At 36.4% G+C, this 15,034-nt stretch overlaps 1 protein-coding gene across 2 annotated transcripts in view; it reads left to right on the forward strand.

Moving 5' to 3' along the window:
- CDK14 (cyclin dependent kinase 14) overlaps window positions 1-15,034 on the forward strand; it is a 310,018-nt gene that overhangs the window by 184,093 nt on the left and 110,891 nt on the right. For both annotated transcript variants that reach the window (XM_057376776.1, XM_057376777.1), the window contains exon 10: window positions 4,355-4,448. In XM_057376776.1, coding sequence (XP_057232759.1) covers window positions 4,355-4,448 — 94 coding nt within the window. The remainder of the gene's footprint in view (window positions 1-4,354; window positions 4,449-15,034) is intronic.

Genomic DNA, 15,034 nt, shown 5'->3' on the forward strand with positions numbered 1-15,034 from the left:
AACAACATCACCTGCACTGATTCTGCTACAAAGCAGATCTGTTCAGGCAGAATATTCAATAGTTTAAAACATATATAATAAGAATACAGGGTTTCGGTATTCTTGATTTAAGTATAAACTAAAACTTTGTATGGAAACAGCTCCTCATTCTGGAGTGTGTCTGTAGTGTTTTATGACTCCATCAAGAAAAATCATAATATTAACTGAAGGAATCATCCCTTGTAATGTTTAATATGTAATGAATGCCATACCAAAGCTGTTATGCTTTTTTTTTGTTATTTTTTTTTTTTAACAATATCCAAGTACAGAGATACTGGAGATTCTTGTAGCAATAAGGATCTTTGTTACACAGAGAAAGAAATGTGAATCTTTAAGCCAAATGTATAAAACTGATACACCAGTAAGCAAGTTGATTTTAAGGGAATACCCTCCTGAATTATAAAAACTGTGCAGGAAAAAAAAAATAAAAAAAAAAAAAAAGGCAGGTTTCTGAGGCATTCAACTTCATTTTCACAGGATCATTTACTATGTCAAATCAAATGCAGGAGTAACCATTCAGCTGTGCTGGTAACTCTTGCTCTGGATATGGTTGTACAGTGACAACCAGAGTCCCAGGAAATTAAGCAGGACAATAGGAGAACAATATTAGATGGCACGGCCATGTATGGTCTCATCAATATATCAATAGGTTTAGTCATGCTTTTTGTCATCAGAGAGTAAACCACCCATTTCAGCATTAAATGGCTGTCACTTTTACTTTCCTACTTTATCCTATGCCATTGAATTGGAAAGGTCCCTGAACAGCGTCACARCATTTGGCTTGTTTATCCAAATTCTGAACTCCTGTAAAGAAGGTAGGAAATCTGAACTGAATACACTGACATTTGTTAAAGTAATATTCTTTYGTCAAAAACTGTTTTTCAAGTGCTTCCTGAAAAAGTCATTGTATGCTGAGCATGCACAAATTTACCTAAATAACATGCTCTTGGAGATGCMTGTGTCTTAAAGCCTCTGTTTGATATTTAAAGAAGTAATCCTTTTGTCACAAAACTAGAGGTGGGATGATGTGTGAGATCATCTTATCCACTCTGCTGGTAATGCAAGTTTCCTGAAGAACATTCTTAAGTATTTCAGCTTGTCTAGTTTTACATGACTGGAGCCATGCTTCAAGTCCACTGGGAGGTTGAGGTATAGCACAATTTTTAATTGTATTTCCTTAACATTCGCACTAAAATTTTTATTTCCTAAAGGCATTCTGCTATTTCTAGTTATACTATTTTGGATCTACCTACCATTCTGGGAACCATTAAAATCCTAATCAATTCTTCCCTGTCCTTCATTTTGCATAATTTTAAGTAGAGTCATCACATTCTCCATTTCCCTTGGGTTTTCTTGTAGCCAGGAATGACATAATTCTCTTAATTTTTCCTCAAAAAACAGTTCTTCTGGCACAAAAATAGTTTTTGCTTTGTTCAAAATCATCTCTAAACTGTTTAAAAATTTGTGAGATCWACAAAAACAAGACAACATTTCAAGGTCTTGTAGAGACTTTTTTTCTCATTCACAGTGTGTGCACTTAYAGTTTGCAATGCAGAGATCCTATTRTAGACTCAAGTTTCTACTTACTGTGACCCTAAAATTCCACAGTACCACTGTGACATCTAAAATTCCATCCAGCCATCTTGAAGCCTTTATGTGCTATTATGGCTTTCTGGGTATTTCCTAGCTATTTCCTAGTTAAATGCCATACTTTTTCTGTATTATTAATGATTATTATTTTCCCCTCTTTTTTTTACTATTCATTTAAATGTCTCTTTCAGTTGACTTATTCATCAATGTGCCGAACACCATAACCTTTGAAACCAATCATAAACTTAATTTTCAGGTGGGATGAAGAGAATAGCAGTTTTCCAGCTAAATCTTGAAGGTTGCATATATTTCTCTCCCCGATGATTGTATTACGCTTTTGATTTTTGTATTAGGTGTTTATTTAACTCCAATACTCTTTTATTTCAAATTGTGGCTAAATGGAATTTTAGGCTGCACAAGAGTCCAAAACATATAATAGGATAGTTTCCAACCAGGAAGTTTTTCTTCAGTGTTGTTTGCCATTCTTGATATTTGGCTCATACTTGTGTCAGGAACAGTAAAAGTGGAAATAYTTTTAAATAATGTAAAACAATACAAAATTTGGCAATATCTTCCTGCTGCCCTTACAGCATTTCTGTTCAAACAGCTAGATGATGATTCTCTGCAGATTTGTATATGCTCTYATATGATACGCTGGTTTAATCAAATGCCTGGTTTCTGGTTGCAAGAATAGAACTTGCAATCCTCTTTTCTTTAGTCTAAGTCCAATTGTTTTATTGCTCATCTTGAATAAATGGCTCCTGGCTGAAATCTTGAGATTTTCCTTGCCTGCGATGCTGGTACTGTTTATAAGTATTTGACTGAGATATATTGTGCCTATCTGTGCCTAATGAAGCACTAACCAAACTAAATGATGAATGGCAGTTTAATCAATTCAGTTCATTTGGTAACCAGCAGAAACATATGGAACATAAATTTTAACCTCTCTTTTATAAACACCTGATTTATTCAAAAATTTTACCACAACTGTGCTTTCCAAAGTTTTTTTCCATGTTTCTATGCCGAGGAGAGGCTTTACTTTATATATCTATTCTTCGGGATGTAGAATTAGAAAATAGTGATGTATATTTCATTTTCTTCTGCAGGAAATTTGACTATCAACTCTTATTGTCCTGGAATGTAAAATTATTTCATATTGGGTATTTGTCAAAGCCTGAGAGATGAGTAAAGAATGGGTTATTTACTGATACTTTTAGTTAAGTTGTATCTATAAATACTCAGCTCCAGTCTTAAGGAAAACATGCAACCTGTTTTCATTAAGTTGTTTTATTCTAGAACCACTTTCTCACCAATACATGCACATATCTCCTAAAATTAAATGCTGCTTTTTGAGTGCATCATCATGCACTATGCAAGCAATGAAAATGTATGTAATTACTRCATTCCAAATAATTTACTTCTAAAAACAAAGTTAAATTATAGGTTACTGCTGGGAGTTTCTGACACAGAAACAAAACACAGTTTTAGGAGGAGGTGGTACTGTAGTTACTGTTGCAAATTCTTGGTTCATTTTGGTATAGCTTTTGGGGTTTTGAATATCTTATTATTTTGAGTGAAGAGGGTTTTTGTGTGGTTGCTTACACAAACATGTTTGTATGGCATATGTGGGTGTTTGCATATGAAAGTTGTAGAAAAATGTATGCAAAAAATGTAATTGAAGAAGGTGAAGTRTATCATCAAATTCTGCATCCTATTGATAGCCAAGAGGGATGTTTTCGCTTAAAATTATTTTTTTTTTTGCTGGGGGAGCAAACAACTCTTGAGMTGTTTCCATCCAGAAAAGATACAAGTCCAAGTTTGTCATTTGCTTTCCTTTTGAGATGCAGGAAGTTTACAGGTTGTCTGGAATTTGAGATAGAGTCACAGAAGCTTTCCTCAACTTTTGAGAATCCATTCTTTGTGCTGTAGTTAGAGTGCTTCAGACGTTTTTACCCTCTGATTTCCCAGTACTTCTGACACTGGCTAAACTCAGTGGGATGAGGGTACTCGTGTGAAGTACATTTTGTGGGAAGGCAAGGAGAGGAGCTGTAAGGAGGTGGCTGTCACAGTGAGGAGAGGAGGGAGTCTGAGGCTTCTCAACACATTTCAGGACCTCTCAGCCAGAGTTTCTGGGGAATGGGGTCAGCAGCTGTGGGCTTTGAGCTTCTTTCATTTATGCTGGAAGAGGGGAGAAGAAAGTCCAAGCGAGTACGTTCCCAAAGTTACCAGCATTTGGGAATAGCTCAGTTCAGTGATTGTGAGCAGCCATGCGCCCTTTTCCTCTTAACTCACCTTTTCCCAGATTATTCTCCTGTGCTAATCCCTTCTAGTGTGCTTCCATGTGGTTCTGTCTGTATTTAGCTTCTCCCATAGGATGCTCTCTCACTGCCATTCCCACATCTCCAGAGTTTATTTGGGAGTGTGACTGTTCTGCTTGGGAAATGTTAATACAGAATTCAGCAGCTGAGCCTGTATTGGCCTCAGCACCTACCAACCATATTCCTGCTACCTCTATACTAGTCTTCAAACACCTGAGAAGTGTTCATTTGTACTCTTGATTTTAACAAATGCACATGCCTCTCCTTCTGCCTGGCATAAATTAAAAAAAAATAAAAATAAAATGCTGGTACAGGATACAAAAGCATTGTAGTTGGTTTTTTGGTCTATAAGAAATCTTTCTAACATTGCCTTTTTTTTTTTTTTTTTTTTTTTTTTTGTTCTGTAGGGGAGTGGGTTGTATCTTTGTAGAAATGATCCAAGGGGTTGCTGCTTTTCCAGGAATGAAAGATATTCAAGATCAACTTGAAAGGATATTTCTGGTGAGTTCTTTATTGCTGAAGTAAGACAACAAAGGATTAATTGATGAATGTTCACATATTTCTTCGCATTAAGAATTAAAGCACTGATAGAGCCAAGGCTCAGAAGCCCAGTCCACAAGTTAGGAACAGCTTACTTGATATATTTACTTGATGTATTTTCTGTAAAAAGTTCTGTTCTAATTTTTTTCACCTAATATTTTTTTAAAAWCAAAGGGGTTTATGCAATTGTGGGAAAGCTTTCCAAATGTAAGGCCRTGGAAATCCATCCAGTTTGTCATCCTCACTTTGCAGAGGATGGCTCTGGATGGCCTTATTAATATTCTATTAATATTGTAGTGTTATTGCCAAGTATTTTTCTTGTTATATAGATATAAAAAGGAAAAATAAGATAGGAAGTGAGATGAGAAACAGAATAGGAGATCTGAAATCATGCTTATGCTCAAGTTCAACTGGCTTACTTTACTGCTTCTGCAGCCTGGTTAGGCCTTCATGTGAGTTGTTTACAGGCCCTGATGACACATCCACACTGGGAGTGAAAGAAAAGGTAATTTGTCTCAAGCATAGTCATAATTCACACATTTTTTCTAYCCAGGGTTGTGGTTTTTGGTTTTGTTTGTTTRTGTGGTATTTTGWTTTCATTTTCTCTTTCTTCTATTGTSYTCTGGGTTTGKCAGYTCCYTYTACAAAATGTTCAGGAAGAGYTTTCYTTGACTGCCAGTAAAGGTTTATATTTACKCTGATGCCTCCTGGGAGCTGTGCTGGTGTGGGGTGGGTTTATTCACCCAGATGAGCCAGAGTGGATCCTGTTGGATGCTCATCGGGAAAAGTATCACAGGAGAAGCATCTTGCCTTAACCTGTCAGCCTCTGGATTGCTTCTGACCACAAATTTAGAAGGGAAACATCAGTACACCCTTGCTTTCAAAAGTTATTTTGCAAGTAGTCATCTGCATCAAATGCAGAGTATTTATTTAGTGTTCTTTTTTGGTCCGTGGGGGAGAGAAAGAAAGTTTTTCATAATATGTTTTAAAAATTTACATTTTCATTTTACTCAGACTTGCTTGTACTACATCTCTTTTGTTGGGACACCAGGGAATTTAGCAAATGCTTTTTGGAATGACTCATAAAAAAAAAAAAATCTCTCTAAAACAAAGCCTTATTTGATTGTGATACAAATATAACTCATTTTCTKTAAAATATTTTGTTGTTCTGCCCTGTTGGCTAATACCCTGAAAATCCTGTGCCATGAAAGAATAGCTGTGCTGCAGCATAGACTGGGAGCAGCAGTTCTGAGCAGTTCCTGTGACGTGTCTCATTGCTTTGTTTGTTTGCCAGCTTCTGTATTTCAAGCTGGCAACTTCTGAGCCAGTTTCYGGCTTTTGCTTTTTTTAATTTATTATGCTTCTCATTTATTGATTTGAAATTTTCTCCTTATTTATAGAACATGAAATTTTGAAAGAATAAATTYCTCCTTGGGGCTGCATCTTGTTTATTGCAGTAACATCTTACTGAGTGTTTTTGCTGTTGAAATTAAGGGCGTTTGTAGTAGCAGAAATCAGTGCTTCCTTTAGTATGGCCTTTTTTGCAATTTATCATATGAGATTGTAAGACTGTGAAAAGTGATACTGATAGGTAAATCATATAAATCTTATTTTTGATTGCCTTTTATAAACCTTTTGTGGGCTTCCATTTTTTTCTCTCTCCTCACAACTATTTGTATGTTAAAATGCCAAGCTAATTACAAACTAGGATGAGTTTTGAGGCCAGCCATTTTTTAAAAAAAATTTATTTTAAAACTGCAGTTGCAAATACTGAGGGATAATTTATTGATACTGTTTCTTTAATTTGATCTTTTGCAAACCATCACATAAATAGATAAAATTTTGGTCTGGATAGTTTTATGGTCCATTGCTAATCAGAGTTAATTTTGAATCCCAGTTAATTAGGCTTTCTAATGGAAGTGTCTAGTTACCATTAGCTAAATAGTTTCAGTGGGTGCCTTCCTAATGTACTCTAAGCATCATTAAGGCTTTAAGTTATCTATTTAAAACTTATAAACCAAAGGATTATTCTTGTTTGGCTTTGTATTTGAACAGAAGAATTAAATTCATKAATTCTCCAGTGAATCATATGTGGTAGGGGTATGGTAGTTAATAGCAMTGAAATACAAAATTAACCAGATTGTTTTACCAGATAACTAATATGATTAACTCCCACACGGTGAGCACTCACACAGCTGTGAAAGAAACAGATCAGCCAGTGAAAGACTTTTCCAGAAAGTTTTCCCGTTGTTCATGTTTTCAGCATCCACCAGTGATGRTTTTCTTACAACAGAGGGTTGTCTTCTGAAAATGGTGTAAGGTACAGTCCACCTTGACACTAATCCAGCAATCCTTCTGTTCACACATTGTACATACCTTCCATAAAAGAGGAATATTAATCTGTGTCATATCTTTGCTGATGTTACTCATCATAGCTACACGTCCACAGTGTGAAAGGATCCAGGTTGCAGCTTTTAGAGAATTGGTTGCATTGAAGTAGGAAAGTGGGAAAATGTAAGAACTAATAGCCAAGAAAAGTGAGCAAAATTTAGCATGAATAACAGTTTAAAAATCTTAAATTGCTGTTTGATTTCCTATTGTTTAGTGCYCATTATTATGTAAATGAAATTAAAATACATCTTATGTACCTTGTTTTAGCAATTATGGAGTAAGTCAGAGAGATTCTCTAAATGTTTCTGTGTATATCTACTGCTGGCATTCTTCACATATGTACATAGCAAAAAATAGCTGCAACACAGCACACCACATATGTTTCTTTCTCATTACAAATGATGTTTGTTTATGTTTCGTAAAGCTGAATTAAGTGATTGTGTATAGTAGATYAAGAACAGTGGTTGATCTTTCAGTTTTGTTTAAGAACTTTTCTCTTTAAGCTTGTCTCTCCTGACTTCTGTTGATTCAATTTGTAGGTTTTTAAATGGTAATATACACAGATTCTCTATTTCTGTTACAGCAGCTGTTTTTAATAAGCGTACTCAGGYTCTATTACAACCACAGGCGTCAATATAATAGCAAGGGTTTATGTACAGGATCTGTTCTCAGAATCAGACCAGCACTTAGAGATTTTGATGAATAAGCAGCTGCAAGTTGTTATTGTCACACTTTGGATCTGATAATATGAATTATTTTTTCTGTCTGCACTTAAAAACTTTGGTAAGTTTTTTTAAAACAACTGTACTTACCAAATTAAATGGGAATCACACATATAAGTAGGTTGCTTTTTCAAAGAGGTTTAACAGTGAATAAAGTTCCTTAATGCAGAGGTGTCTTGGTTTAATCACTAACTATTACATCTTTGCTCATGCTTTTTTTCTGCATATTGAAACTGGGTTTACTTTCTGGATAGAAATGCATAATAGAATTAAAATCATTAAGTTTGTGTCTAACCTTTGACTGAATACCACCTTAAACKATTACACTAAATGCCATATCCAGTCGTTTCCTAAACACTTCCAGGGATGGTAACTCCACCACCTCCCTGCACAACCTGTTCCAAGGCTTGACAACCATTTCAGTGAAGAAATCCTTCCTAATGTCCAGTCAGAACCTCYCTGGGCACAGCTTGAGGCCATTTCCTCCTGCTCTGTCGCTGTTCTTTTTTTGTAATTACAGCCTGTAAGAGYTAACAAGTCTCTCGCCTCAAAGTACAAAACTAATGATGTGTCATCATCATTTCCAGCAAACTTTTTCCTTTGCCATTCTCTGAGACAAGCAGCCTGGGTTTTTGTTGCCAGGTGCTAAGTCTGATGGACTGATGACATGAAGCGTTAATCTCATCATTTCTATTTGGTCTTGTAATATGTGCACGAGACATGAAAYGTTGATCGAGTGCACATTGAGCAGTAAAACCATGAGAATGGGAAAAATATGTGAGGCAATCTGTTGAATCAAAATAAAACTATACAAAATTGGAAAATATAATTTGGCTTCTGATAAGAAGTAGCTAMGGTTTTTATCAGTAGTTTATTCTTGTTGATCATTTGCTAGCATAAATATCTCTATATGCAAACTTGGAGGTTTCCAGATCAAGGAGAACRTGCCATTGTAAATATAAAATTTAATTATGTCTAGAAGTTCAAGCTGCATCAAATKCCTTCAAGCTAGCTCCACACCATGGAAAATTGACAGCTCCTTGGATCTGGTGATGATCAGAATGAATTAGTTGAGTGTTAAAGCTGATTACCCTGAGCAGCCTGCAGTATGCTTGTGCRTGCCACGCTGGAGCCAGCAACTTGGTTACAGCTCTGATTTTTATATAAGCATGTGCTCTGTTATTTGSTGTTCTTAACAGATTAAAAACAGATCAGAGTTGAATTTCTTGTGTTAGCTACATTTTTCTTCTACAGAGATTTTGTTTTTTTTTGAGTGGGAAGGTATTTCTGTCTTTTCTATTTTATGTGAGCTTTCTGAGAGCCACAATTGATCAAAGTGAATTTTCTTCCCAAGCTCTGAAGCCTTCCCAATAAAGGAATAATCTGTGCGTTGCCTGAACTTTAGCCTTGGTGCCAACTACACTGCAAATTAGATTTCACTCCAAGAATAATGTACAAAGAGTTCTCCTGGTACTTTGTAGATCTCTGCACAGGCAGGACAATGGCATTTAAATGCTTGTCTGTAAATGGGCATTCTCTCTGCAAACATACTTGCAGGAAGCATGTGCACCACAGGAGCATCACACTGCAGGTAGTGTGTCACAGCAGGAGTRGGAAATTGCTGCCAGAAGCTTCTGTCTTTCCTGACAAACATTTTCAGCAAGCTGAGGACTCCTCTCTGAAACTGGATGCTATTGCTCTGTTGGGTACCGTAATACACAGCGTTGAAAAGTAATTAAAAGAGAACAATATGCATTTGTTGAGCCCAGCAGCCTGCTCTGCCAAAAGGCCACACCAGAAACACCAGCTTTCTGCTTGGAGCTGTGCAGCAAAGACTCACAAGAGTTTGCCATTTCAGATAGCTGAGAAAAATGACATTTTCATTTCAATGGGAATGGAAGTGTTGCTTCTGTTACTGGAGATTTAAAAGGCTAGCAATATTATTTTATATATATCTTTATATATATATATATATATATATATAAGTGCACACATACTTGTATATATGACTACTGGCATAAAGTGTCTTTAATGCAGGTTAGTAGCGTTTCCTTCACTGTTGCTGTTAACAGGCATTTGTGAAGCTGCAGAGCTTTCTCCCTGTGGTTCTGTGTCTGAAGGTTTGCTTCATGTCACTGACATCCTCTGAAGCCTGAAATAATGCCTTTCAAGAGCTTTTAAGCTTATGATGGACCTAAAGAAAATGTGCTTTCTGGCACATTGTATTAATAGCATCTTTTGGGAAGCTAGCAATGCTAAACCCAAGGGAGGAGTACTTTAAACAATTGGATTTTGAAGTTCATTTGTGTAATCAGATAATTAGTCAAATTTATTAGTCTTTTATTTCTGTTTCATTATTTAAAACGTGTTTTTCTTTCACTCARTAAATGCTTTGGCTCTGAACCACAGATCGTTCATCTCTGATGGAATAGATGTAATTGTGAGGCTGAACGTGAGCTGGAATTTTATTTTGTKTAGGTGTGGTGTCTATGGTGCCATCTATTTATCTGGTTGGATGAATCTGTTGTAATMTAAATAGTTCCTGCTTAGAGGGCAAAGTTTGTGTTTTCCTCCCATATCTTTCCATTTGCTTCCCACCAATGATTTTTTGCAGAAAATGCGTGGGGCTTTGAAACTAATTAAGTAGAAACATGACTGCTGAGTTCTATCTTCTACCACACAACATGTAAGTGGAGTGAGAGAAGTGCAATTCTGCTAATAAACCTACCTCTCCTTTGCTTTATAACAATATGCAAAATATTTCACTTCTTTTCAGCACCACTGAAAATTAATTACATAAATAGCAGGCTTCTCTACCTGTGGGTCTTCTCTTTGAAGTTGTTAGCACTTACTCAGTATTTTACTGTAGCTGCCTGCAGGTTTTGCACTGATACCACTTTTACAAGGTTCCTCTCTGGGCTTTATGTCTTACACCAAACTTCAAATGAAAGTAATTCCAAACTAGGCAAGTATGAGCAAAATTATCCTTTGAAATGAACTTGAAAAACAAAGTAAATGTGCTGTGTGTTCATGCCTTGTARAGGATCCTGGTAATTTTTAAAGTTTCCTTTTTTGGAGTTTCAGCTCAGTTTTTGCTCTCTGACTGCACTGTATTGTTTTGTGTATCACTGCCTGAGTAGATTTTTCCCATACAACAGGCCACAAGGTAAATTATGTTRATTTGCATTTACTTTTAATGAAGAACTCCCATCCTCACCATGTCTGAGTAGCTACAGTCTGTGTTTTTCTTTGTCTTATACCATTAAACCCATACGGTACTGGGTGGACAAACTTGGTAGAGGATTTAAAAACAGCAATCTTGAGGAAATGTAGGACAATTTCTAGAGGGGTATTGCCTATGTCTGTGAGGAAAGGAGGCTTTTAAAAATATGTATCTCACACACTGTTAACATTTCTTTTAGAAATTGGGACACTTAACCTCCAGTTCATCCATGTTTAAAGTCATAAAAATACCCACCAGTGTATTATGGACAYTTGCCAGGGGAGCTGCCAGCTGGTAGCAGGAGGGAAGAGATGGAGAGGAAATAATAAATTAATGTGTAACCCCATCTTTATGTTTTGAGGATTGGCTGGATTTCAGACCTGTCAGTCACACAACCTCAGGCACATAAGGTGTCATGTGCCTGGAAGAAGATGCTCCTCTCCAGCCTGCAAAACCCTGAACATGGCTGGGCTGGCATTGCAAGAGTGTGGCTTATTATCAGCTTGGTAGTGCAAAACATGAGGGGTAATTGGCTATCASAAAAAGAAAACAAATTAAGACATGGTTCAGTGGAAAACAATGGCTTTGTGGGTTTTTTTTTTTTGGAATCAGAATGTTTACTTTCTGCCATATTTCAGTTGCTGAATGAGAAATGGGCTATAATTACAAGGAATCATTGTTTCTTTTCCAGACTTGCCTCTAGCCTTCAAGAAGTGTTTACAGGCAATGCATTGAAAAAAAAAAATGTGTTGAGACTCAGCTGGTGCAAATCTGTACCTGGTGTAAATTAGTGGTTTATATTTTTCGTTCTTGGTTCCTTACACCACAGGAATATACTTTGCCATGTGTGTCCACATGTGTTATGGAGCWGTAATTGCAAATATTTTTGCATGCAGGTGACACTGAACAGAAAAGCAGTTGCAAGTGATTTGTTCATATTACTAATGGAGCTGAAGCCCATTCTGAGCAAAAGTGTTGTTCCACAATCCAAAAACTTATTCTCAAGATTATATTGTACTACAAAAAAACAAAGCCACATTCAAAAACTTGCTCTGGTATGCTGGCTTTATTTGCTAGGTAAGATAATAAATGGTCAGGCATCAAATAGTTGCATTGCTTTCTCTTYCATAAGTTAAGAAACAATGTTCACTGCACTTGAATTTTCTCTTTTCCCTTTCCTCCTTTACTTGTGTCTGAATTGCACATTGCTTGTCAAAAGTAGGTTTTCTGGGTAGCATCTTGATGGCCAAAATTGTTGTTTGTGATCTGTAGCAAAAGTTGCAACATCCTTAAGGTTGAAAACATCTGAAAATCAAAATGARGCTGTTTCAGATGATGAATTTGAAGATGGGTTATGAGAATCTAAGATTGATGTCTTGACTCTCTGCACATGTTTCTTAAAAGACTTTTAGAATAATTGCTRATTTCTTCTGCMCTCCTAAGAYMTGGTGAAAGTAAATAGCTCTTTCTRTCATGGTGTCTGGGGAAAACTTTCCCTTCAGCCCATGCACTTGCTTGAGGTACTGTTTGCAGTAAGCCCAATTTGAATAAAGGTAAACTTTATTACCTGTTTTAGTGTAATTAAATTACCTGTTTCCATAATCAGTGTCCTAGACTAGGTATTAATTTAGCAAGATGCTGAGCACTTGCCATAAGATCATCTTCAACTATCATTTATACAGGGTGCTGATCCTCGCTGTCTTTCTATAAGCTAAATGTAAACTTTGATATAAGCTCRATGATTTCAATAGGCCTGAAGTTTTCAAGAACAGACATTAATACACCTTGAGTAGAACAGCTTTTCCATTCATTAAATGGCTATAGTTAAATAACTTGGGCATAAAATTTTCATATGTTGAAAATTTTGTATAACCTTTTCTAAGTTTAATTATACATAAAAAATGCTGTCACACAATTTCTGTTTGTCCACTGTTTGTGTGTTGCCATTTCTTATGAGACCTGCACAGAGAAAAGAAAATCTGAATGGCAAAATCAGTATTAATAAGTAGGAAAAGAAAAGGAAAAGGGCTATAGAAATGAAATTTATCCTGCTGTATTAGAAAATGGAAAAAAAAAAGCTCTCCTAAGATATTGAGAGTAGGAGAATTACCTAGGATCTTAATGCAGTGGGTATTCTCAACTGTCTGTGAAACAAACAGAACAGGTTCTGAGGTATGCAATATTATGTTCTGTTCTTGTGCTTTGGTTCTTCCTTCCYCAGTCTTCTGAGCGCTCTGTTTCAAATACCTTGGAGGCCAAAGCAGGATGGGATTCTCCAGCTGTGAGTTACAGGAGGAAAGATGTCCAATGTTTGCTGTTTGTCTTTAGAGTGTTCATGTATATCACTGTGTAGCAGGATTTCTGGCAACTGAGGTCGCTTTCCAAGTACATCACAAAAAGCTGAAAATATATTTAGTGACACCATAGTGAGAATTCTTCACTAATGGCTGTGGTGCAGACTCTCAAACCTTTCGGTGATGGAGCAGAACAGCATAAGGTAAATTCTTAACAGAGAAAGTAGTATGGTGCAGTAGGTATGTTCTCACATAAATATGATTCACCTAGTGAGGACAAATCAAAGAAAAAATTTACCATCTACTTAGAACACTGGGTGATTACAGTTGGGTTACTGTATCTTTTGATCAGTGAGAAATCAGTTGGATTTTTAAGCTTTCAACTTGATCAAACTTTATTAGATCATAAAGAGGGATTTATGACTTTACAACAATGCCTGCTTAATTCCTTTCACAGTTATTTTAAAATATTCTTAGTTTACTTCTCTTTTTCAAAACAGTGTTCTTTGAATTATAACTCATTTTCATTTTAGAACATACTATATTTGCATTTTTAACCTGTGCATCCTGAATGTGATTATTTTACAATAATTGGTAATTGTGCTTTTCTCAGAAGAGAAGCAAAATTTGCCTAAATTTGGTATCACTGAACTGGCCTTTCATGACAATCAGATGGAAAACAGCCAAGAATTTTCTCAATACTTTAGGTATCCTTCATGTCTCATCTTGGTGTGTGTATCCATAAAACATATTGTCCTAATTACTTAAAAAGAGGCCTTAATAATGTGGAAGTTGGAGATCCTGTGCATTTTGGTATAATCTGCTCTGCTCTGATGACAGAGATATTTGGTTAATGGCATTGCTATGCTGCTGAGGCAGCTCGTTAGAGTGTGTTAGTATTGCTGCTTCCTCTTGGAAAGGGAGGGGCAGGGATGAGCTCCTGCTGACCTCACTGCATCATATCACTCCATCAGCTGCTCAGCAGTTCAAAGCAGCTCAAACTGTAGCCAGGGAAAATMATCTTTTGTTTGTTTTATTGATCTTTTCATGAAAACTCTGCAGTACCCTATTCCATAAAAAGAAATATCAGACCAATGAATGTAGCTGAAAACTAAGGGTGGTGAAACACGTGTTGGTTACTGAAGTCGTCTCTTCATTGGGCTTCATTTACTTTCAGTAAAATGTACTTTCAGTGCAGCTTCCTACCTCTTCTGCTTTATATTATCCTAATCTTGCTGATGTTCCCATGGTTTTGTTGCTTTTGTGGCCTTGTAACTAGCTGAATGATAATTGTAACTAGCTGAATGATAACATTGTGCTGCTCATCTGCATTCCTCACATAGTCCAAGAGATCAGCTGTGCCTACAGTGTTGAGAGGTTGATTTTTCTCTCTGATAGCTTTCGTGTTTGATTGTCCATGTTTCATTGGTGTAACATSTCCCTTCTGTGAATTTCAGTCAGATCTTTAAAATTTACCTCTGTAACACCTTGTAATAGCAGAGTTGCTTTAATGTGAAAGATTAGTTATCATTTTCTGTTCTTTTATCTATGTGCCCCATCATTTTTCAGTCTTTGTGCCATCAATATTTCAGGCYATGCATTGCTGTGGACCTTAATCTGTTGAGGGTGGAGCATAAATTGTAACTCCAGTCTTAACTGGAGACAGGAGTGATTGCTCCCTAATCCCTCCTGCACAGTGTTTTTGATAGCTCAGAAGTCATGGACAAAATTACTGAGTGCACAAATGTGCAAACAAACCAGAGGGTTCGCTGAAGATGGGAGTGCAGCTGCCTCTTMCATTTGAGATACACCAGCTTTCACCTTCAGTGAAATAAGCACAATGAAAAACCTTAGGCTATCTGCCATCTGATAGTTAAAATTAGTTAAAGCCACAACTGCTGAATGAGCAATAAATGG

This window comes from Malurus melanocephalus, unplaced genomic scaffold (genome assembly GCF_030028575.1).
Source record: "Malurus melanocephalus ecotype Western Australia unplaced genomic scaffold, MMel_1.1 scaffold_290, whole genome shotgun sequence".
Classification (NCBI taxonomy): domain Eukaryota; kingdom Metazoa; phylum Chordata; class Aves; order Passeriformes; family Maluridae; genus Malurus; species Malurus melanocephalus.